Genomic DNA, 26,112 nt, shown 5'->3' with positions numbered 1-26,112 from the left:
AAAAATGTTTTTGATCCAAACCATTCCACTACAACTAACATAAAAAAATGTAATACACACACCTACATCGATCAAGAGAAAGAGGGGGAAGCAGATACTGAAACGCCTTAACCCGTTAAAATTCTCATTTAGTATGTCCATATTCTCTTCTATCCGTTTCAGGCTGTCTTGCTCTGTGTCCTTTGGTGGAGTTTCTTCTTTTTTTACCTGGTCTGTTAAAAATAAATATATATATGTTAAATGCCCATAAAATGCAGAGAAGTGTGTACCATTATTATCGCTATCTTCCGACATTTCCCCATGCGGAGAATTCTCCTCCAGCCACTCCAAAGTACTGCACATTTCTGTGTCAAAACAACAGAAATACATTATTTTTTCTCCCCCTCATACAAAAAAGTACACACACATATAAGAAAAATGAAGTTCACTTACTATTTTCTTGTAATGTGTCTTCGTTGTGCTGTGTGCGTCTACTGTCGCTCCTGGCTGCACAGTTTCTGTGAGGTAATTACGTTGGAGGCATATCTTTTTTTGTTATGGTATAATCCATTTCATTCTACATGGTAATTAAATGCATGGGTAATGTGTGAGACGTGTAGGTTCAATTGGTTACTTATTAGTACTTATAATGTGTTATGTGTTCTTTTTTAACTTGTGCATTTTTCATATGGCACAATAGTACATTTTCAGATACCCCCTGACTGTTTGGGTAGTGTTGACCTCGTCCGCGCCCATCCACAGACAGGTGCTCAGTCTGTGCCTTTCAAATATCATTAGCGAGGGGGTTCAGTATGTTTTATGTTACATGTATATAAAGTAAGGGAATTATAGTACATATCTCCCAAATTCACATGATGAAAGTGTACATTCAGTAAAAAAAACGTTGTTAACGGGCTGTTATGATTAAGCTGCCCTACTAAAAAACTATGAAATTCAGTAAAAAAAACTTTGTTAAAGGGACGTTATGGTTAAGTTGCCCTACTAAAAACCAGTAAAATTCACAAAAAGAACTTTGTTAAGGGGACATTATGGTTAAGTTTCGCTACTAAAAACCTGTGAAATTCACAAAAATAAACTTTACAAACATGCCATTATGGTTCGAAGTAAAACCGAAAAAACCCTGAAATTCGCCAGTTATGGTAGTCTAAGCAACCATAACTGCCCGCACCACTGTGCACTGCTAACACTAACACCCAGGACATCAAAGATGACATCACAAATGTCATTGATGACATCACTGATGTAAACCCACCGCCAGCATTGTTTCTGGACGGCAAAGTAAAAGTCTGCAGCCGTGTGGCGTTACACCCACCAGGTCTGACCTAGCAGGCGTAACAGCACCCGTCCGCAGACGGACGCACAAGCATTGGCACTGTTAATAACGGTGCAGGTGTTTCCGCGGTCCCCATTCCCATGGAATCCTGTCAGACTCCATGGGAATGGGGATTAACAGAATGCCGGCGCCGGATTTACCGGACCACCGAGGCTGTAATGCACTGGTGATTCCAGCAAGTCTGGCGTTGGTAATTCACTACGGGTCCAGCAGCAGCCTGCCAGTTTTACCCTCATGACAGGGGCAAGAGTGTCAAGAGTGTTGGAGATAGAGAGATTGAAGTTAGCGAGGGCTGTGTCAGGGTGAGAGTCCGCCGCAGGCATGTGAGGAGGAGAGTAGGTGGAGACAAAGGCAGCCACTATCACTTTTTTCCTGGGTATGGTGACTTTCAAGCTGAGTGGCCGTGCCAGGTGTGTTGCTGCAAGAGGAGAGGAGAGCTTCAGGTGTGTTGAGAGAAGAGAGTGGTCAGTCCAAGAGAGAGAGGAAGTGAGAGGGATAGAGAGAGGGATGTCAGTAGAGATGAGAGCATCCAAAGTGTGGCCCACGATGCACGTGGAGCCAGAGGGTAGGATAGAGAGGGAGAGAGAGTCACATAGGTTGTGGAAATGTCTTGAGGAGTCAGGAGAGTCCAGATGGATGTTGAGATCACCCATCAGGAGGAGATGAGAGGAGGAGGAGTCAATTGGCAAAGTCAATTGGTTTTGGCTGCCATTATATCAAGTGCAGCCTGTGACGAGGCTGAGGGTTTGGGACTAAGGTGAGCTTGGGAACTGAGTGTCATCGCAATCCCTGTGTTGTAGGAACCAGAGAAGACAGCAACGTGGATTTGGCAGGTTACCAAGTCCATCATCAAGAAAGCGGTGTGGAGCTCTTAAACGGCCAAACACTAAACCCCCAAACACTAAGGCCCTCATTACGACCCTGGCGGAGGACCATGGTGCAATTTGTACCATGGTCCATGGCGCAGAGCTGCCAACTCGGCCATGGGGGTTGGCGGACTTACCGCCCCATTCCGACCTTGGCGGGGCGGTAAGTCCCCAATCCCCATTTACCCTTCCCCATTCCCATTTTTGCCCCATAGGGTATAATGGGAGTGGGGAAGGCGTTAATTACGCCACCGTAAATTACGGTGGCGTAATTAACAACAGGTCCCGTAGCGCCATGGATTTTTCCGCCCGGAAAAACCAGGCGAAAAAACCACCATGGCGCTACGGGAACTCGTAGTAAGGCGGAAAGGTACGCCATGCATTACGCTGGCGTAAAACCCTTTCCGCCAGGGTCGTAATGAGGGCCTAACTAACTTGTTTCCCATCTTTTTTTATTTTTTATTTTTATTGTGTTATAATCAAAAATTAAGACTTTTCACAAAAAAGAAATTACAGTTTAAAATAGTACAAAAATACAATTGAGCTCTTTCGACTATCGCACATTTTCATTATTAACAGTTTAGCCTAACCTAAAAATCATCTCTCCCAAGATTAGGACATTAGACATAAACACAATCTAAACAAGAATGTTTAGATTGTTAACATTAAACAGTTTAACTCTTTCAGCAATGTCACAGGTAAGCAGCAGTAAGATTTAGCTCTTTCAGCAGTTTTACAGTTTCCATTGTTAGGAGTGTTTCGTGACCTGTAACCAGTCTCTCCCAGACTTTATCAGCAAATCTTGAAAATGTCTTTACTCTCCTTTATAATGTCCCAGCAAACACACTCATGAGATGTTTTAGAGTCTGTGCACTCGTTCCATTACATAGTGGGCAAAGACTGATGTTTGTGTTCTGTTGAACCCCTATTTAAGAACCTCAGTTAAACCTATTCTCCTTATTTGTTCTTATAAATGTACCTGGACCTACCTTAGTAGCTGCTCCAAGTCACTGTTCATCCCTCTGTATTGCAAGACTGGAGTGCTCTAATAATGCACTTTAAACATTTCCACATATGGTGTGTCAGGAAGACATCATAGGATGCACGAAACACTGGAGATGGACGTTCTACATAAATAGTTTATTCACAATCACAATAAAAGAAAGGGTGGTTCAAGCAGCACACGCAAATAATACCAGTGTCTCCCATTGGGAGTGATAGCTACTCACCCCCAGTGTCTCCCATGAGGAGTGATAGCTACTCACCCCCAGTGTCTCCCATGGGGAGTGATAGCTACTCACCCCCAGTATCTCCCATGGGGAGTGATAACTACTCACCCCCAGTATCTCCCATGGGGAGTGATAGATACTCACGCCCAGTGTCTCCCATGGGGAGTGATAGCTACTCACCCCCAGTGTCTCCCATGGGGAGTGAAAGCTACTCACCCCCAGTGTCTCCCATGGGGAGTGATAGCTATTCACCCCCAGTGTCTCCTATGGGGAGTGATAGCTATTCACCCCTAGTGTCTCCCATGGGGAGTGATAGCTACTCACCCCCCAGTGTTGTCACTGAGCTTTTAGGGTTCTCACACTATTTTCCCATGGGCTAACTAGAGGGGCCAATGCGTGATCCTCTACTGCAAGACTCTCTGTGACTCACTCAAATGTCTGCAGGCCCAGCTTGCCAAGTCTTCAAATTGTCCACGAGAGGGGAGTTATGACCTCCTTTCCTCAGTTTCAAATCTCCACCCACCTCAATAACTTGTCTTAAACCAGACAGGGCTTCCTTGTTCCCTCCTGACCTGAGTGGTTCCCTCCCGACCTGAGTGGCTGACGGATGAACTGTCTCCTCCCCCTCGTTATTACCTCTGCATGACAACCACCTCGTTCTGATGTTGCCACGTCCACCTGACAAACACCACTTCATCACCTCATTCTGTCTTCTCCTGACAGCTGCCACCTGCTGATATTACCACCTATTCCTGACAATTAGCTCCTTCTGCATCCCCCTGACAGCTGCCACCTCCCGATGTTACCACCTATTCTTGACAATGACCTCCTGCCTCCTCCTGACAACCGCCTGATTGAACCACCTATTCCTCATGTGTCCTGCTGACACCTGTCACCTGCTGATGTTACCACCTCTTCCTGACAACAACCTCCTGCCTCCTCCTGAGAGTTGCCACCTGCTGATGTTACCACCTCTTCCTGACAACAACCTCCTGCCTCCTCCTGACAGGTGCCACCTCATGATGTTACCATCTATGCCTGACAATGACCTCCTCCTGACAGCTGCCACCTCCTAATGTTACCACCTATTCCTGAGAATCACCTCCACCCCCTCCTCCTGACAGCTGCCTTCTCAGAGTTTACCACCTATTTCTGACAATGGCCTCCTTCTGACAGCTGCCACCTCCTGATGTTACCACCTATTCCTGTTAATTACCTCCTTCTGACAGCTGCCACCTCCTGATGTTACCACCTATTCCTGTTAATTACCTCCTTCTGACAGCTGCCACCTCCTGGTGTTACCACCTATTCCTGATAATGACCTCATGCCGCCTCCTCACAGCTGCAAACTCCTGATGTTAGCACGTGTTCCTGACAATGGCCTCCTCCTGTGTCCTCCTGACAGCTGCCACCTCCTGATGTTAACACCTATTCCTGACAACAACCTCCTGCTTCCTGACAGCTGCCACCTCCTGATTTTACCACCTATGCTTGACAATGACCTCCTCCTGCGTCCTCCTGACAGCTGTCAACTCCTAATGTTACCACCTATTCCTGACAATGACCTCCTCCCCCCTCCTCCTGACAGCTGCCTACTCATGAGTTTACCACCTATTAGTGACAATGGCCTCCTCCTGCTTCCTCCAGACAACTGCCACCTCCTGATGTTATCTCCTATTCCTGATGATGACCTCTTCTTGGCAGCTGCCACTTCCTGATCTTATCACTGTTTCCTAACAATGGGCCTCATTATGAGTTTGGAGGCACCCATGGTGCTATTAGCACCATGGCTGCCTCCAAACCGGGCTCCAATACCGGGTTCCTGCAATGAGGACTTACCAGGTCATTCCGACATAGGAGGACCCAGTAATACCTCCTTGCAGGAACCCATCCCCATTCCCATTTGAGCCACCATAGGGCTCAATGGGAATGGGGAGGGAGGTAATAACGGGCACATTACAAATGGCCCATTATTAGCTCCCTCTTCCCCTCACGGGACCCAGAAAGGGAACCTCGTAATTGTGCATCCAGTAATGAAGGGTGCCGGTCCCGTCATGTCATCTTTGATATCCTGGGTGTTAGTCTTAGTAGTGCACAGTGGTGGTGCGAGTTATGGTTGCTTGGCTGACGTAAAAGAAAGGGGCTAAAGATGGGATGGCGTCAGTGATGGCATCAATGACATGTCTGGTGGCATCATTTATGTTCGGGTTGGTAGTGGTAGCAGTGGAGAGAGCTGAGGGAAAGAATTGGTGATTAGCCTACCATAACTCCCGAATTCCAGGTTTTTTTTTTACAAAGTTTTTGTACAGAATGGCATAGGTTTTTAATATGGCAACTTAACCATAACGTCCCTTTAACAAAGTTTTTTTTGTAGTGAATTTTGGACTTTTTTAGTAGGGCAACGTAACCATAATGTCCTTTGAGAAACGTTTTTTAAATGCTTTGCATAGGTTGGCAGTACTGTAAGTGATTCATAACATAAGTTGACCAACATTTTTATTGAGCATTTAGAAGGATTCCAATAGTAACACATAAGCATACTGTAAAGCAACATTTGACTTCACTGCCCATCTTTCTACGAATTGCACAGTTGCACAGCATGGCCACATGAGTCGTTGGTAGTGCAGAAGGACATTGTGTATTGTTGTACGAACTTGTAACTGCAACACTTCCCGTTCACAACTCAACAGGGCAAGTTTGCACCACAATAGAAGCAAGAGTGCATACCGAGGTCTTTGAATCAGTAAACCCCATTCCACCCTAAGAAAAGGGGGCTGAATCCCATTACCAATACAGATTTTACGACACTAACCCATTGCACCAACAAAAATGATAGCCACCATGGAAAGGGAAGGCGGCCGTTGCATAGAAAGTCTTTTTCCGCTTTCCATTACAGCTGGCAGAAAGGAAAAAAAGAAAATGTGTGACCGTAGTGGGCGAAGAAGATTAGTATTTGTTCTAAAATGTGTGGTTATCAGCAACACCTTTAACAGAAAGGTCTGATGGACATGGCGACTGCAATGCAATGTTTTGTCCCAACCAGTAAATGGCAGTATTTACCTCTCCGACACTGTGGTCAGTAAGCATACCTACAGCGTACCCTTCAGGGACGAAAGGCGTCCCGTTGATTGCTTATGTACATGACGAAACTTGTGAAGTATGAAAACACTACGACATGTAAAACACAAAGGTGTTTGTTCGAGCGCAATGACCTTTTACATAAATGTGTGGAACATACAGGGAATATGTTTGACAAAAATGTGCGTGCAGAACGCAAAGAAGTAATCTTCTAATATGTGGTCAAAATCACAACAAACCCTGTGAACTGAAATGCACTAATGGCAGAAATATTGCAAGCAACACCATTACCACTGACCTGTGCACACATTTTTGTGTACGTGCCACAAGGTGAAAAGGGTGAAGAAATGTGTAATGAGAAGGTAAAAGGAACGTTTCTGTGCAGAAAACACTTTCACTGCACCTGATCTCATTTTTCCACTTTTAGAAAGATACCAAATCTGAAAACATAGCGTCTTCATGCAGAACTAATCTGTAATTGGGGCATCTGGGTAACAGAAAGTACCCTAACGGCACGAAAGAATAATAAATTGGCCTGAGCCTTACGTTGCCAAAGCAAGTGATGTGCAATAGCGTTCTGGATAACGTACCTAGGCAGCGGCAACAAATGATTTCATAAAAACGTACGTACTGTGATACGGCATCTATTAAAGAACACACTACAACCTGCAACGTAGCATGGCAAATTGTGAAGGGGAACAAGAAATGATAAAAAAACACACTAACATGTAAAAAGTAGTAATGTACTTTCATTTCACAATGTACAGCACTAAATCATCGGCCATTTCTCAGTTGCAAAGAAATGTCAAGTTTGTGTCTCTGCTGCACAATGAAAATGTTAATTTTGACGGTCACGTTGATGTTTTCCCACACAGTCACCATGCATTGGCGCCACAGTTTTTATCACACACACAGTATGCAGTGGCGACACAGTAGTCGGTTTCCTCTCACATTCATTGCCAAGACTGCGTCAAACGCTGTGATGTAGTCCATCAGAAAGTATAATGTTAGTGGCAATGGTGACGTTGTTGTTTAACCACACATAAATTATGCGTTGTTGGCACAGTAGGCGTATTCCTGTCACAGTGATTTACAAGGCGACATGAAAGGCGACATGAATTACAAGGCGTCAAGAATGGTATGTTGCGCTTTACTGCTACAACTGCGTACGGACATAGAGGTCCGATGCGGTCATCCCATTCAATGATGACGCACATACAACCGGTGATGAATAGCTGCACTTGACGATTAAAGAAACCGTTACTCGGATGCTGCAATCCATGACATTCGCAATACGGAAGGAAGTAGCTGAGGGGAAAATGACCAAAAAATCTATGAATGCGAAGCCTTTGCGGAAATGTAAGGTGTACTACATAACATTTCTATAAACAAATCATGTTTTATGGGGAAATGTACTGACTCCCTACAAATGGCGACAATGTGCAATCTACATAATAGGTAAAAAAATATCAGTGCCACATACATTTCGTAGGTAATAGTGGAAATTGTAGTGACATCGTGCAGACGGCGGTAATGTGAAATCTGAAATTTCAACGGCACACAAACTTCCAAATGCACTACTAGTAAAGGTAATGTGCAATCTGACATTTCAACGGCACACAAATTTCCAAATGCATTTCTAGTAATAATTTTTTTTTTTTCGACTAAGTAAATAATGGCAGTTTGGTGTACAGGCCTGAAAAATAAGCTTACATGATATGCACCGCCTCCATTTCGACCTCCGCAGTCACACAGCAGTTGTTTGCAGTAAGACATCCTCGGGAACTGATATTTCATGTGCTTCACAAACTTATCAAAGGGAATGTTTCATAAACTGTGACTCCCTACATTCTTTCTGTCTCCGTTCCCTGTACGTCAAGGTCGAAAAACAATTGACCTTTATGAGGTTTGGTACATGTGTGTGCGACCATACTGAGCGCCTACTGAAAAAATGCAATTAAATGAACTGACCTTCACTCCGAACGCAAATACATTCTCATTTTGCAACAACATATCAGTAGTCAATAATGAGAACCGTTACTCCCGACCACGTGCAGACGCGCTGTGTTGACGAAACCGTGCAGGTGGCTGCCCCAGATTCCAAAATATAGGACTCCAGTCTAACCGCAGTACTTTTGGTGGTGGCTTCTTACATAGACGCAGTAAGGACTTGTTGTACATTGCCTACCAAGTTTCACTGTACGGTACGATAATGGTAACAAGAATAAAGCACTCTTTCACTTTCTACTGCCACATATAAGTAATGCTTACCTTTCGACACAGTGTTTCATAAGGGTTTCTTTGCGGGAATATCGACGCACAACACAAAAACTACATGAGCGTGGCGGCTGTATGGAAAGAATGATACGCACTTGATGCTACTGCAGAACCAATTGGTGAAAGCGCAACATCTTGACGTACAGCATGCCATAGATTAGGCAATAGAAATCTTCTCCACAGAGCGAACAGGGAAGTGGGACCGCGGAGCGGACATAGATATCACTAATTCTTAGAGTGCTACTTTTCGATCGTTTTAAAGGAAAGTACAGTACGATTTCTCACAAAATTTACAAAAGCACACTTTGGAGAACAAGCCCCTGCCCCTGCCGCAAAATTGATGACAATCCGTCCAGTGGTTTGACATGTAGCCGTGCACAAAGTTTTTGCCCCATTCAATCTATTGGAAAAAAGACGAAAAAATTCAGAGTGGCCCATATACTTTTTTTGCAAACTTTGGTAAGGATTTGTCCAGGGGGAGCCGAGTTATAAGCCGCCCAAAAAGTGCTCTTCATATGGAAACAGCAACTTAACTATAACTACATGGCCACTACTGTGGCCATGTAATATATATTGTATTGCAAAGAATTATAATGTCATGATGCAGTTCTTACCATCTACATTTCAGAGCTCCCTGTAACAAAATGAGAAGAGAAAAACAAAACCACATATACGATGCAAATAAATCTTTTCAAAAACAGGCATTACATTTTATGAATCAACACATGGCACATGAAAATGCAGGATATTTCTTTTGCTTTGCTACTCTGACTGCCTAGTACTTTGAAACACATTTGCCAATCAATCGCATAAAAACAGAAAACTCACTTCGAACTGGGCTGCTTACCAAAATATTTGTGGTTTTCTCCCCCAGGCGATTTCCCTCTGAAGAGCGGCCCGGTCAACAGGGGTGGCCTTCGTAATCTCAGTGTCTAAAGTGTGGGTGGCGAGAACATAAGGTTCTCAAGCCAATGTTAAGACACCGAGATCATCCGTCTCTGTAGCCCAGCAAAAGCGATCTGAACTTTTTCTGTCAGACTTTCTCCAGCAGAACTCTGTACCGTCCCATTCTGCTTACGTGACATATCTGCAGATACTTTGCAACAATCATATTAACAAAAATGTGTTCAGCTTCCACCCTCATGTCCTAAACAATGAGAGCTTCACATTATAACTGTATCTTTTTTCGATGTACTGCTGCCTTCCTGCCTTCTGCATTCAGCACAGCAAGAGAAATGAAGAGAGAAAAATGCACGTTTAAAAACGAATTTCAAAACATCTCCTTCCACCTCACTATGTATATGGGAGTACATTATAATGTTAACGAGTTAGCACTAGTGATTAGTACTTGCTAATTGAGTCTGTCAGTTAGATAAATAATGTCGTCTCCTGTGTAGGAGGGAATCCAGAGAAAAAACGTGATGCACATTTACTCTCTGTAGCTTCACATTGGGCTTTGGCTGCATTATGAATCCCTTGCCTGCCCCGAGCCACACATTCACCTGTTATACTGGCAACATATGACTGGTTCTATGTGTATGCCACATTATTGCTGTCAATAGAATGCTATCACATTCAGTGAGGCGCTAGAAACATCAAGGCGCTATACTTCAAAGCACTATAAATTATACCACACACCTCCTGATGTTACCACCTATTCCTGATGATTACCTCCTCCTGCCTCTTCCTGACAGCTGCCACCTCCTGATGTTATCACGTATTCCTGACAATGACCTACTCCCACCTCCACTTGACAGCTGCCGCCTCCTGATTTTACTACCTATTCCTGATAATGACCGCCTCATGTCTCTTTATGACAGCTGTCACCTCCTGATGTTACCACCTATTGTTGATAATTACCTCCTTGTGCCTCCTCCTGGCAGATGCCAACTCCTGATGTTATCACGTATTCATGACAATGACCTACTGCCACCTCCACTTGACAGCTGCCACCTCCTGATGTTACCACCTATTGTTGATAATTACCTCCTTGTGCCTCCTCCTGACAGCTGCCACCTCCTGATGTTACCACCTATTACTGACAACAACAACCTCCTGCCTCTCCCTGACAGGTGCCACCTCCTGATGTTACCACCTATGCCTGACAATGACCTCCCCCGCCTCCTCCTGACTGCCACCTCCTGATGTTAACTCCTCCTGACAACCGCATCATCCTGCTGTTATCACCTCCTCTCGTGCATCGCCCCTCCTGATATTATCACCTCCTCCTGATAACTGCCTTGTCTTGGTACCACTTCTTTCTGTTAAACACTTGCTCCTGATGATACCACCTATTCCTTCTCTCACACTTGCCTCAAGTTCCTGCAACGCCATCCCTTTCTCGCCTTCCACCACTTTCCAGCCACATCCACAGCTGCCTCTAATCACCCACACTGATCAAATGGAGTTGTGTGTATTTTATGCTGTCTTCTTCTGCTCCTGGCTGCCCTTTCTCATCTGATTCATCTGCTTGAGGTGTATCACACAATAACACATGTGGCAACCTGTTTAAAGACTCTGGCCCTCATGACGAGTGGTGTATTACAAGCAGGTGGCAATTCAGATACATCGACTTTATTACCGCACCACCGCACTGTGCGTTATTGCGGCAACTGTGGTGATTTACACCCAACAAAAGATGGAGGTAAATCGTCCACCTGAACTCTCAAAATCCACAGATTGACTGTGCAGAATTACTGCTCATGGTAAACATGCCAAAAAAATCTCATGGAGACCTTTGAACCCCAGAAATGGGTGATTAGAGAGTCCCTCCCCACCATGGTGGCATCCATAACCAGGCAGAGCGACTTCACCACGATGCATTATTACATGTTTACTCAAGCAGGGAATCCTTGCGGAAGTTACAAGCCATGCAAGCTCCCTACTCTCAGAAAGTCTGGAGTCACATTTTTGCCCCACAATTGTCTGCAACCAATGAAGCTGCTCACATTTAAATTTTCTTGTTCAGAAATTGTTGTTGGTTATTGGAATTTCGGCATGTTTGCAATGTCAAACAGCATCCCCACCAAGGAAGCAGCAGATCTCCACTATAAGAAACGAGGAGTGGTGTCAGAGAGTAGTAGGGAAAAGTGGGACAAGGAAGAGCGAGAACAGGTAAAGGAGAGGGGACACAGAGCAGCCCCACCAAGGAAGCAGCAGATCTCCACTATAAGAAACGAGGAGTGGTGTCAGACAGTAGCAGGGACTAGTGGGGCAAGGAAGAGCGAGAACAGGTAAAGGAGAGGGGACACAGAGCAGCCCCACCAAGGAAGCAGCACATCTCCACTATAAGAAACGAGGAGTGGTGACAGAGAGTAGCAGGGAAAAGTGGGGCAAGGAAGAGCGAGAAAAGTGGGGCAAGGAAGAGCGAGAATAGGTAAAGGAGAGGGGACACAGAGCAGCTCCACCAAGGAAGCAGCAGATCTCCACTATAAGAAATGAGGAGTGTGTCAGAGAGTAGCAGGGACAAGTGGGGCAAGGAAGAGCGAGAACAAGTAAAGGAGAGGGGACACAGAGCAGCCCCACCAAGGAAGCAGCAGATCTCCACTATAAGAAACAAGGAGTGGTGTCAGAGAGTAGCAGGGACAAGTGGGGCAAGGAAGAGCGAGAACAAGTAAAGGAGAGGGGACACAGAGCATCCCCACCAATGAAGCAGCAGATCTCCACTATAAGAAATGAGGAGTGTGTCAGAGAGTAGCAGGGACAAGTGGGGCAAGGAAGAGCGAGAACAAGTAAAGGAGAGGGGACACAGAGCAGCCCCACCAAGGAAGCAGCAGATCTCCACTATAAGAAATGAGGAGTGTGTCAGAGAGTAGCAGGGACAAGTGGGGCAAGGAAGAGCGAGAACAAGTAAAGGAGAGGGGACACAGAGCATCCCCACCAATGAAGCAGCAGATCTCCACTATAAGAAATGAGGAGTGTGTCAGAGAGTAGCAGGGACAAGTGGGGCAAGGAAGAGCGAGAACAAGTAAAGGAGAGGGGACACAGAGCAGCCCCACCAAGGAAGCAGCAGATCTCCACTATAAGAAACAAGGAGTGGTGTCAGAGAGTAGCAGGGACAAGTGGGGCAAGGAAGAGCGAGAACAAGTAAAGGAGAGGGGACACAGAGCATCCCCACCAATGAAGCAGCAGATCTCCACTATAAGAAATGAGGAGTGTGTCAGAGAGTAGCAGGGACAAGTGGGGCAAGGAAGAGCGAGAACAAGTAAAGGAGAGGGGACACAGAGCATCCCCACCAATGAAGCAGCAGATCTCCACTATAAGAAATGAGGAGTGTGTCAGAGAGTAGCAGGGACAAGTGGGGCAAGGAAGAGCGAGAACAAGTAAAGGAGAGGGGACACAGAGCAGCCCCACCAAGGAAGCAGCAGATCTCCACTATAAGAAATGAGGAGTGTGTCAGAGAGTAGCAGGGACAAGTTGGGCAAGGAAGAGCGAGAACAAGTAAAGGAGAGGGGACACAGAGCATCCCCACCAATGAAGCAGCAGATCTCCACTATAAGAAATGAGGAGTGTGTCAGAGAGTAGCAGGGAAAAGTGGGGCAAGGAAGAGTGAGAACAGGTAATGGAGATGGGACACAGAGCAGCTCCACCAAGGAAGCAGCCGATCTCCACTATAAGAAATGAGGAGTGTGTCAGAGAGTAGCAGGGACTAGTGGGGCAAGGAAGAGCGAGAATAGGTAAAGGAGAGGGGACACAGAGCAGCCCCACCAAGGAAGCAGCAGATCTCCACTATAAGAAACAAGGAGTGGTGTCAGAGAGTAGCAGGGAAAAGTGGGGCAAGGAAGAGTGAGAACAGGTAATGGAGATGGGACACAGAGCAGCTCCACCAAGGAAGCAGCCGATCTCCACTATAAGAAACGAGGAGTGGTGTCAGAGAGTAGCAGGGAAAAGTGGGGCAAGGAAGAGCGAGAACAGGTAAAGGAGAGGGGACACAGAGCAGCCCCACCAAGGAAGCAGCACATCTCCACTATAAGAAACGAGGAGTGGTGTCAGAGAGTAGCAGGGAAAAGTGGGGCAAGGAAGAGCGAGAACAGGTAAAGGAGAGGGGACACAGAGCATCCCCACCAATGAAGCAGCAGATCTCCACTATAAGAAACGAGGAGTGGTGTCAGAGAGTAGCAGGGAAAAGTGGGGCAAGGAAGAGCGAGAACAGGTAAAGGAGAGGGGACACAGAGCAGCCCCACCAAGGAAGCAGCACATCTCCACTATAAGAAACGAGGAGTGGTGTCAGAAAGTAGCAGGGAAAAGTGGGGCAAGGAAGAGCAAGAAAAGTGGGGCAAGGAAGAGCGAGAACAGGTAAAGGAGAGGGGACACAGAGCAGCTCCACCAAGGAAGCAGCAGATCTCCACTATAAGAAATGAGGAGTGGTGTCAGAGAGTAGCAGGGAAAAGTGGGGCAAGGAAGAGCGAGAACAGGTAAAGGAGAGGGGACACAGAGCATCCCCACCAATGAAGCAGCAGATCTCCACTATAAGAAACGAGGAGTGGTGTCAGAGAGTAGCAGGGAAAAGTGGGGCAAGGAAGAGCGAGAACAGGTAAAGGAGAGGGGACACAGAGCAGCCCCACCAAGGAAGCAGCAGATCTCCACTATAAGAAATGAGGAGTGGTGTCAGAGAGTAGCAGGGACTAGTGGGACAAGGAAGAGCGAGAATAGGTAAAGGAGAGGGGACACAGAACAGCCCCACCAAGGAAGCAGTAGATCTCCACTATAAGAAATGAGGAGTGGTGTCAGAGAGTAGCAGGGAAAAGTGGGGCAAGGAAGAGTGAGAATAGGTAAAGGAGAGGGGACACAGAGCAGCCCCACCAAGGAAGCAGCAGATCTCCACTGTAAGAAACGAGTGGTGTCAGAGAGTAGCAGGGAAAAGTGGGACAAGGAAGAGTGAGAACAGGTAATGGAGATGGGACACAGAGCAGCCCCACCAAGGAAGCAGCAGATCTCCACTATAAGAAACGAGGAGTGTTGTCAGAGAGTAGCAGGGAAAAGTGGGGCAAGGAAGAGCGAGAACAGGTAAAGGAGAGGGGACACAGGGCAGCCCCACCATGGAAGCAGCAGATCTCCACTATAAGAAACGAGAAGTGGTGTCAAATAGTAGCAGGGAAAAGTGGGGCAAGGAAGAGCGAGAACAGGTAAAGGAGAGGGGACACAGAGCAGCCCCACCAAGGAAGCAGCAGATCTCCACTATAAGAAATGAGGAGTGTGTCAGAGAGTAGCAGGGACAAGTGGGGCAAGGAAGAGCGAGAACAAGTAAAGGAGAGGGGACACAGAGCAGCCCCACCAAGGAAGCAGCAGATCTCCACTATAAGAAATGAGGAGTGGTGTCAGAGAGTAGCAGGGAAAAGTGGGACAAGGAAGAGTGAGAACAGGTAATGGAGATGGGACACAGAGCAGCCCCACCAAGGAAGCAGCAGATCTCCACTATAAGAAACGAGGAGTGGTGTCAGAGAGTAGCAGGGAAAAGTGGGGCAAGGAAGAGCGAGAACAGGTAAAGGAGAGGGGACACAGAGCAGCCCCACCAAGGAAGCAGCAGATCTCCACTATAAGAAACGAGAAGTGGTGTCAGAGAGTAGCAGGGTAAAGTGGGGCGAGGAAGAGCGAGAACAGGTAAAGGAGAGGGGACACAGAGGAGCCCCACCAAGGAAGCAGCAGATCTCCACTATAAGAAATGAGGAGTGGTGTCAGAGAGTAGCAGGGACTAGTGGGGCAAGGAAGAGCGAGAATAGGTAAAGGAGAGGGGACACAGAACGAAATGAGGAGTGGTGTCAGAGAGTAGCAGGGAAATGTGGGGCAAGGAAGAGCGAGAACAGGTAAAGGAGAGAGGACACAGAGCAGCCCCACCAAGGAAGCAGCAGATCTCCACTATAAGAAACGAGGAGTGGTGTCAGAGAGTAGCAGGGAAAAGTGGGGCAAGGAAGAGCGATAACAGGTGAAGGAGAGGGGACACAGAGCAGCCCCACCAAGGAAGCAGCAGATCTCCACTATAAGAAATGAGGAGTGGTGTCAGAGAGTAGCAGGGAAAAGTGGGGCAAGGAAGAGCGAGAACAGGTAAAGGAGAGGGGACACAGAGCAGCCCCACCAAGGAAGCAGCAGATCTCCACTATAAGAAACGAGGAGTGGTGTCAGAGAGTAGCAGGGAAAAGTGGGGTGAGGAAGAGCGAGAACAGGTAAAGGAGAGGGGACACAGATCAGCCCCACCAAGGAAGCAGAAGATCTCCACTATAAGAAACAAGGAGTGGTGTCAGAGAGTAGCAGGGAAAAGTGGGGCAAGGAAGAGCGAGAACAGGTAAAGGAGAGGGGACACAGAGCAGCCCCACCAAGGAAGCAGCAGATCTCCACTATAAGAAACGAGGAGTGGTGTCAGAGAGTAGCAGGGACTAGTGGGGCAAGGAAGAGCGAGAACAGGTAAAGGAGAGGGGACACAGAACAGCCCCACCAAGGAAGCAGCAGATCTCCACTATAAGAAACGAGGAGTGGTGTCAGAGAGTAGCAGGGAAAAGTGGGGTGAGGAAGAGCGAGAACAGGTAAAGGAGAGGGGACACAGATCAGCCCCACCAAGGAAGCAGAAGATCTCCACTATAAGAAACAAGGAGTGGTGTCAGAGAGTAGCAGGGAAAAGTGGGGCAAGGAAGAGCGAGAACAGGTAAAGGAGAGGGGACACAGAGCAGCCCCACCAAGGAAGCAGCAGATCTCCACTATAAGAAACGAGGAGTGGTGTCAGAGAGTAGCAGGGAAAAGTGGGGTGAGGAAGAGCGAGAACAGGTAAAGGAGAGGGGACACAGATCAGCCCCACCAAGGAAGCAGAAGATCTCCACTATAAGAAACAAGGAGTGGTGTCAGAGAGTAGCAGGGAAAGGTGGGGCGAGGACGGAGTGAAAGAGTGGACTTGCAAGTCACTGTCTGCAGATGCACAGTGAGGAACACAATCACTCCTGAAACCTGCTGTACAGCAATTCAGGAGAGGCACAAAAACACACATCAGTAACTATACATAGTAAAAACAATTGGACATGGGGCTTTGTGATTGTATGCTCTCGTCTTCCTGCCGCTGGTTTCTATTCTTAATGAGGGTCTATTCTTGTGTCTTGTGAATAGGGAAAGGCTGGGATGCGGTTGCTGTCCCTGAGTGCTCCTGGTACTACTTTGGGAATAGTGGATTAGACCAAGCATTTAACTTGACTCTCCATCATCTTGGAATGTATTTTCCCATCTGCACTTCTGTGCAGATGGAATTATTTATATACCCATCATCATTTCTATTTTTAGATTGTGCTTAGGTTTCAAGCTGATGGTTTTCATTCTTACATACATGACTATTTTCTAAAAAAAATGTTTAAAATACTAAATAATGACATATAAAGGCAGGAGATATGTTGTGCCATTGTATTGCATATTAGACAAATCTACAAACACAGTAAATTAAATGTAAAAGTATCACACAATTTGAAACTCGCTTACGGAGAAGCGAGAATAGGTAAAGGAGAGGGGACCTACCTCGGGCAGGATTGTGCTGGATTGTACATATTGGGAGTTGAATACAACAAAAATACAAGTCAAGAACATAAGAGAATCAACTGCTGTACAGCGTCCTCCATTTACACACAGGGTTTTATTTCAGTGTTTTTTTTTACTTTCTCTGAAGTCCTATATATTTTTATGGACAGATAGACAGATACAATCAATCAGTATCACACAGTGTGCTGGAGTGGGATGGGGCAGTCTGTACACTAGCCAATTCTGTGTCGATCAGTACAATGCCATGAAATAATAGCTGAAATCGTTGTTTCTTTCAGCCAAGACTAGAGCCATTTCTGCAACCAAGAATTTGCACATGAAGACGAGACGAGGGAATATAGAGTGGACTGAGAGAAGCTTTACAGAGTGCAGTGTCATTCCACTGAACCTTTAGATAACATATCATCCTCCTCTGGGAGTCCAATGCCCGGCACCCCTATGAAGATCAAAACAAAGGAGAAGGCGGCTGCCTTCAGAGTCTGTGGGGTGTGCTTCCCTCACAGATCCAGTCTAATCACACACATGAAATCCCACGCAGGTGAGAAACAGTACACGTGCACAGAGTGCAAGAAAAGCTTCAGTTCATCCTTATCTCTGAAAAGGCATCAGAGGATCCATACTGGCGAGAAGCCCTACACGTGCACAGAGTGCAAAAAAAGCTTCAATCACTCTTCAGCTCTGCGCATCCATCAGAGGATCCATACTGGTGAGAAACCCTACACATGCACAGAGTGCAAAAAAAGCTTCAATCAATCATCAAATCTAAAAAGGCATCAGAGGATCCATACTGGAGTGAAGCCCTACCTGTGCACAGAGTGTAAGAAAAGCTTCAGTTACTCTTCAGCTCTGCACAACCATCAGAGGATCCATACAGGAGTGAAGCCCCACAATTGCACAGAGTGCAGGAAAAGCTTCAGTTTATCCTCATCTCTGAAAAGGCATCAGATGATCCATACTGGAGTGAAGCACTACACGTGCACAGAGTCTAAGAAAAGCTTCAGTTCATCCTTCTATCTGAAAAAGCATCAGAGCATCCATACCGGGGAAAAGCCCTACACGTGCACAGAGTGCAAACATTGCTTCATAAATTCCTCAACTCTTAAAAACCATCAGAGGATCCATACTGGTGAAAAGCCCTATAAATGCACACTGTGCAAGAAGAGGTTCAGTTGGTCCTCAAATCTGATAAGACATCAGAGGATCCATACTGGAGTGAAGCCCTACATGTGCACAGAGTGTAAGAAAAGCTTTGGTGACTCTTCAGCTCTGCGCAACCATCAGTGGATCCATACAGGAGTGAAGCCCCTCAATTGCACAGAGTGCAGGAAAAGCTTCAATCAATCGTCAGGTCTGAAAAGGCATCAGAGGATCCATACTGGTGTGAAGCACTACACGTGCACAGAATGCAGGCAAAGCTTCAATCAATCGTCAGGTCTGAAAAGGCATCAGATGATCCATACTGGCGAGAAGCCCTACACGTGCACAGAGTGCAAGAAAAGCTTCAATCGCTCTTCATCTCTGAAAATCCATCAGAGGATCCATACTGGCGAGAGGCCCTACACGTGCACAGAATGCAAGAAAAGCTTCAATCAATCATCTGATCTAAAAAAGCATGAGTGGGTCCATACTGGTGTGAAGCCCTATAAATGCACACAGTGCAGGAAGAGCTTCATTCGGTCCTCATCTCTGATAATCCATCAGAGGATCCATACTGGCGATAAGCCCTACACATGTACAGAGTGCAAGAAAAGCTTCAATCAATCATCAGTTCTAAAAAAGCATCAGAGGATCCATACTGGCAAGAAGCCCTACACGTGCACAGAGTGCAAGAAAAGCTTCAATCAATCATCAGTTCTAAAAAAGCATCAGAGGATCCATACTGGCGAGAAGCCCTACACGTGCACAGAGTGCAAGAAAAGCTTCAATCAATCATCAGCTCTAAAAAAGCATCAGAGGATCCATACTGGGGTGAAGCCCTACAAGTGCACAGAGTGCAGGAAAAGCTTCAATCAATCATCAAATCTGAAACAGCATCAGAGGATCCATACTGGGGTGAAGCCCTACACATGCACAGAGTGCAGGAAAAGCTTCAATAAATCATCAAATCTGAAACAGCATCAGAGGATCCATACTGGGTAAAGCCCTACACCTGGACAGAGTGCAAGAAAAGCTTCAATCAATCAGCAGATCTAAAAAAGCATCAGAGGCTCCATACAGGAGGGAAGCCGACAATTGCACAGAGTGCAGGAAAAGCTTCAATTAATCGTCAGATCTGATAATCCATCAGAGGATCCATACTGGTGTAAACCCTACAGGTGCACAGAGTGCAATAAAAGCTTCAATCAGACCTCAGCTCTGTAAAGCCACCATCAGACAAGCCATTTGAGGATTCATACGGGGGTAAAGCCTTACACGTGCACATAGTTCAAGACAAGCTTCAGTTGCTTCTCAGCTCTGAACATCCATCAGAAGATTCTTACTGGGGTAGAGCCCTACAAGTGCTCAGAGTGCAAGAAAAGCTTCATTCTGCCTTCATATCTGATACATCATCAGAGGAGCCATAAAGGGGTAAGCTCTACGAGTGCACAGATTGCAGTAAACGTTTCAGTCAATACTCAAGTGTGACCAGGCATCGCAGAAGTTATTCTTTTAAATACACTGGAGGGTCTCCAAGCCTTTAAGAGGTCTTTGAAGATTGACTCTTTTCCTAGTAGACAAGGAGAGAGATGGTGTGAATGTATTCTTTTCAGTGTTTAGCGCCCAGAAGCACCTTATGAATTCACCTTATGAATTTATGAATATTATAACATTATGGGGAAAATGCACAAGCCATGTTCACTGAGATACAGAAAAGATCTAGTATACGATAAATAGCATCACAACAGTAATAAGGATTCATCAATCAGGCAATGCAACTCATGAGCAGGTATTTACACGACAGAGGATAACATGCCTCAACACGGCTCAACAATATGATACATTAATCAGGACATGAAATCCCGGCTGAACAGTTAAACGAGAAATAAAATATACCACCTCACTGCCTTACAGCACAGAATATACATAAAGAATGACCACATGAAGAGCGGATGTGAATATTTCTAATACTCAGGAACCTATGGCTTCCTCTACACATTATCCCACTCCAAATAACCTGTGCACCTGCAGCCTATATACTGTAGCCCGGGATACACATGGCCAGGTACATATATATACATATATATACATACTCTGCACCTGTGTCCCTGCAGCCTATGCGCTGTACCCTGGGATACACATGGCCAGATACATATCTATGTACTCTCTGCACCTGTGCACATGCAGCCTATATACTGTACCCTGGGATACACATGGCCAGATACATATCTATGTACTCTCTGCACCTGTGTACATGCAGCCTATATACTGTACCCTGGGATACACATGGCCAGATACATATCTATGGATACTCTGCACCTGTGTACCTTGAGCCATTAGCAGCATGGCCTAGTGGAAACAAAACACTGCTGCATTTTATTTGTTCTTTCCCCCTGGATGAAACCCCTTGTGTGTTCACGGCAGCACGAGAGGTGGTGTCTTAGATCACCTTTATGTGCACTAGTATTGATGATCCAGTCCTCTAATTCAGGACAGCTCAGTATGTGCATAGAGACTATGCTTTAAGTGTGCTAGCAGCCGGCCTGTATAGAGTGGAGTAACAGCCGCATTACAGGGGGTACCCAGAGCTGGAAACCCAGGGGTAACATGCTGCAACCTGCCTGTATACAGTGGAGTGACAGCCGCAGTATATGGGGTACCCAGATAGAGCCAGAAGGCATGGGGTAACATGCTGCACCCTGCCAGTATAGATTAGAGTGACAGCTGCATTACAGGGGGGGACCCAGCTGGAGGGGGAAGCCCGGGCTAACATGTTACAACCTGCCAGTATAGAGTGGAGTGACAGCCACAATATGGGGGTACCCAGCTACAGCTGGAAGCCCAGGGGTAACCTGCCAGTGTAGAGTGAGTGACAGCCGCATTATATGGGGTACTCAGAGCTGGAAGCCCAGGGGTAACATGCTGCAACCTGCCAGTATAGAGTGGAGTGACAGCCGCATTGTGGGGGGTACCAAGCTACAGCTGGAAGCCCGGGGGTAACCTGCCAGTGTAGAGTGAGTGACAGCCGCATTATATGGGGTACTCAGAGCTGGAAGCCCGGGGGTAACATGCTGCAACCTGCCTGTATAGAGTGGAGTGACAGCCACATTGTGGGGGTACCAAGCTAGAGCCTGAAGCCCGGGGTAACATGCTGCACCCTGCCAGTATAGAGTGGAGTGCCAGCCTCATTGCGGGGGGTACCCAGCTAGAACCGGAAGCCTGGGGGTACCAGGCTGCAACCTACCAGTATTGGGTGGAGTGACAGCTGCATTGTGGGGGGTGCCCAGCTAGGGCTGGAAGCCCGTGGATAACAGGCTGCAACCTTCCAGTATAGAGTGGAGGGACAGCCGCATTGTGAGGGGTACCCAGCTAGAGCCTGAAGCCCGGTGTAATATTCTGCAACCTGCCTGTATAGAGTGGAGTGACAGCCACATTTAGGGGTACCCAGCTAGAGCCTGAAGCCCGGTGTACTATTCTGCAACCTGCCTGTATAGAGTGGAGTGACAGCCACATTTAGGGGTACCCAGCTGGAGCTGGAAGCCTGGGGTAACATGCTGCAACCTGCCAGTATAGAGTGGAGTGACAGGCGTATTTTGAGGGCCAGCTCAAGACGGAAGCCCGGGGGTAAAATGGAAAGCTTAGAGTTCCATGCATTCAGGGGATAATTCATTATTAATTCATCACGCTGGGACTAGGAAGAAGCTGTTGGATTAAATTATGTAACAGAAAAGGGACAGTAAAACGCCCACACGGCCCATGCCAATTTCGCTTGTTGGAGACACCAAGAATGTTGTATTTAAAAGAGACCTGGACTGAGTAGTGAACAGGACTTTCGTGGTTTCATCTCTTCTTCTTATTTTCCAAAGAAACTCATCTTGTAAACATTGTTTTAAACAATTAAATCAGGCAAATAAAAAAAAACAATTATATAACAAGGAGGAAAATTAAATGTATTGTTTGCTTGTTTGCCGTGGAATCAGAATCTACCTTAATCTAGCATTTACAGAATCATAGGGCCACACCTCGCATATCACTTTGATGCTTCATCATACAATAACATAGGGCCACACCTCATATATCACTCTAATGCTTATTCATACATCATACGTAATCATAGGGCCACACCTCGCATATCACTTTGATGCTTTAGTACCCATCATACAGAATCAGCGGGCCACTTCTCACATATCACTCTGATGCTTCATCATACAATAACATAGGGCCACACCTCATATATCACTCTAATGCTTATTCATACATCATACGTAATCATAGGGCCACAACTCGCGTATCACTCTGATGCTTTAGTACACATCATACAGAATCAGCGGGCCACTTCTCACATATCACTCTGATGCTTCATCATACAATAACATAGGGCCACACCTCATATATCACTCTAATGCTTATTCATACATCATACGTAATCATAGGGCCACAACTCGCGTATCACTCTGATGCTTTAGCGTACACCATACGTAATCATAGGGCCACAACTCGCGTATCACTCTGATGCTTTAGTGCCCATCATACAGAATCAGCGGGCCACTTCTCACATATCACTCTGATGCTTCATCATACAATAACATAGGGCCACACCTAATATATCACTCTTATTCTTTAGATCACATCATGCACAATCAAAGAGCTACATCTCACGTATCACTCTGATGCTTTCAAGTACATTATACAGAATCAGTGGGCTACTTCTCACATATCATTCTGATGCTTCATCATACAGAAACATAAGGTGACACCTCATGTATCACTCTAATGCTTAGTCATAAATCATACGTAATCATAGGACCACAACTCACATATCACTCTGATGCTTCTGTGCACATCATACAGAATCATTGAGTTGCATCTCACTCATCACTCTGATGCCTTAGGGTACATAATACAGAATCAGTGGACCACGTCTCACATATCACTCTGATGCTTTAGCACACATCATACAGAATTAGTGGACCACGTCTCACATATCACTCTGATGCTTTAGCACACATCATACAGAATTAGTGGACCACATCTCGCGTATCACTCTGATGCTTTAGCATACATCATACAGAATCATAGAGCCACATCTCACTCATCACTCTGATGCTTTATGGTACATAAAGCACAATCAGTGGACCACGTCTTGCATATTACTCTGATGCTTTAGTACACATCATACAGAATCAGTGGGCCACATCTTGCGTATCACTCTGATGCTTAGCATACATCATACAGAATCATAGAGCCACATCTCGAGTATCACTCTGATACTTTCGCATACATCACACAGAATCATAGAGACACATCTTGCACATCACTCTGATACTTTCACATCATCATGCAGAATCAGAGGTCCATATCTTCTATATCACTCTGATGTTTAATCATACATCACACAGATTCATTGGGCTGCCACATATTGCATATCACTCTGCTGCTTTACCATACATCATACTGAATCATAGAACCACATCTCACGTATCACTCTGATCCTTAATCATGCAGAATCAAAGGTCTCCTTCTCACATATCACTCTGATGTTTTATTATACATCGTACAGACTAATAAGGCCACATCTCACGTATCACTCTGATGCTTGATCATACATCAAACAGAATCATAAGGCCACATCTCACAAATCATTCTGATGCTTTAGCATACATCAGACAAAATCATAAGGCCACATCTCACACATCACTCTGATGCTTTAGCATACATCACATATAATTATAGGGCCACATCTCACACATCATGTATCACGCTGATGCTTTAACATTCATCATGCTGAATAACACAGCCACATCTCACACACCACTCTGATGTTTAATCATACATCATACAGAATCATAGGGCTGCATCTCACGTATCACGCTGATGCTTAATCTTACATCATACAGAATCATAGGGCTGAATCTCATGTATCACGTTGATGCTTAATCGTATGTCATACAGAATCATAGGGCCGCATCTCATGTATCACGCTGATGCTTAATCGTATGTCATACAGAATCATAGGGCCGCATCTCATGTATCACGCTGATGCTTAATCGTATGTCATACAGAATCATAGGGCCGCATCTCATGTATCACGCTGATGCTTAATCATACGTCATACAGAATCATGGGGCCGCATCTCATGTATCACGCTGATGCTGAATCGTATGTCATACAGAATCATAGGGCTGCATTTTATGTATCACGCTGATGCTGAATCGTATGTCATACAGTCTCATAGGGCCACATCTCACGCATCACTCTGATGCTTTATCATACATCATAAGGAATCATAGTACTACCATCCCATATATTGTAGCTGAACTCATTTGTTTAGGGCAACATGGCAAATACTTTATATGTAATAAAACTTTTTTTTTAATGTTTCCTTCAAGGGAACTGTTTTGAATATTAATGAAGCCATATATTGCCTTTATTCATTGTAACCCCATTTTATGTATTGTTATGACCGACCGATGTAATGAACTGGATATGGGTTTCTTGATGTTCTAGAGACTTTATCCAAATAAACTTGATTGATTGAAATGTTTCCTTTATACTGACTGTTTTTGGCTTGGTTCCAACCTTTACCTATGGCACAAGTAAGGACATTCCTGAGACCCTTAGCTGGCAAGGGGACATCATACCCACCCCTGACCCGCTGACACGCTGCTCTTTACCAGCCTGCAGCTGTCACACCCGGTTCCCTTTTTTAGGCCAAGGTGATGGATATTTTTTGTGTAATCCACACATACTTATTCTGCTCCCGATTTCTTCATGAAGAATGTATTGCAGTGTTGGAGCATCACTCTGATACCTGCATGCCTGGTGTTGCATCCACCATCAAGACAAGGTGCTTGTGGCTGTTGGTGATGGTGAGATGTCATGTTGGACTGTGTGAGAAGAGTTTGTGGCTTGTCTGAGTGAGCAGGTTAGACCTGTGGGCCACTTGAGCAGGGTTTCTGGCTCCTGCCCTGACCACTGTCTGATGGACATCTGACAAATGCCTTGCCCTGCCTCGAGGGGACCGGCCCTCGAAATGCAAACATTCCAGCAGGCCACTGAGAAAAGCACCTGAGCGTGTTAGTGATGTTGGAGGTATCGTTCAGCCTAGTAACCAATCTCTCAGCATCTCTCAGCCTGCTAACCAATATACTAAGGAAGATGACATGGGTGACTTCCACTGAACCTTAAATTGTTGCCTCCCATAACCCTGTGAAGGTGGCTCATGGTAATGTATGAGATTTCACACCTCCCTTTTCTCTTATCTGCCAATTCACAGATGCGTGTTCTGTTCCTCATGGGGTACCATGTATCTAAGAGAGAGAGGGAGAGAGACAGAGAGTGAGGGAGGGGGAGGCCATTGGGAGCTAGAGAAATAGGATATTTCGACTAATGGTCATGGAGGTTTACTTTCAAGGCCTCCCCCAACTAACTGACTCACCTCTAAGATCTTCTAGCGCCTTGCACTGCGTACACAAAACCCCCACGGATGCCCACCCTAGGCCCAGACATAAGTATATCAACACTACCTGGGTCACGACTAAGCTCTCCCCTTTAGCCCTATCACACTCTCCCACATCACCACTAACTGAGCCATGACTAATCTGTCCTATTTAGCCCTATCACACTCTCCCACATCAACACTAACTGAGCCACGACTAATCTGTCCTATTTAGCCCTATCACAC

The 26,112-nt window shown here is 45.8% G+C and overlaps 1 protein-coding gene across 1 annotated transcript in view; it reads left to right on the top strand.

Moving 5' to 3' along the window:
• LOC138514440 (zinc finger protein 271-like) overlaps positions 1-24,962 on the top strand; it is a 505,009-nt gene extending 480,047 nt beyond the window's left edge. The window contains exon 2 of the mRNA XM_069629951.1: positions 17,570-24,962. Coding sequence (XP_069486052.1) covers positions 17,715-19,430 — 1,716 coding nt within the window. The 5' untranslated portion in view covers positions 17,570-17,714 and the 3' untranslated portion in view covers positions 19,431-24,962. The remainder of the gene's footprint in view (positions 1-17,569) is intronic.
• The last annotated feature ends 1,150 nt before the right edge of the window (positions 24,963-26,112 follow it).

This window comes from Ambystoma mexicanum, chromosome 12, assembly GCF_040938575.1.
Source record: "Ambystoma mexicanum isolate Mex_15411 chromosome 12, UKY_AmexF1_1, whole genome shotgun sequence".
Classification (NCBI taxonomy): Eukaryota; Metazoa; Chordata; class Amphibia; order Caudata; family Ambystomatidae; genus Ambystoma; species Ambystoma mexicanum.
The sequence above is the reverse complement of the archived record's forward strand: the minus strand, read 5'-3'. Positions and strand labels throughout refer to the sequence as shown.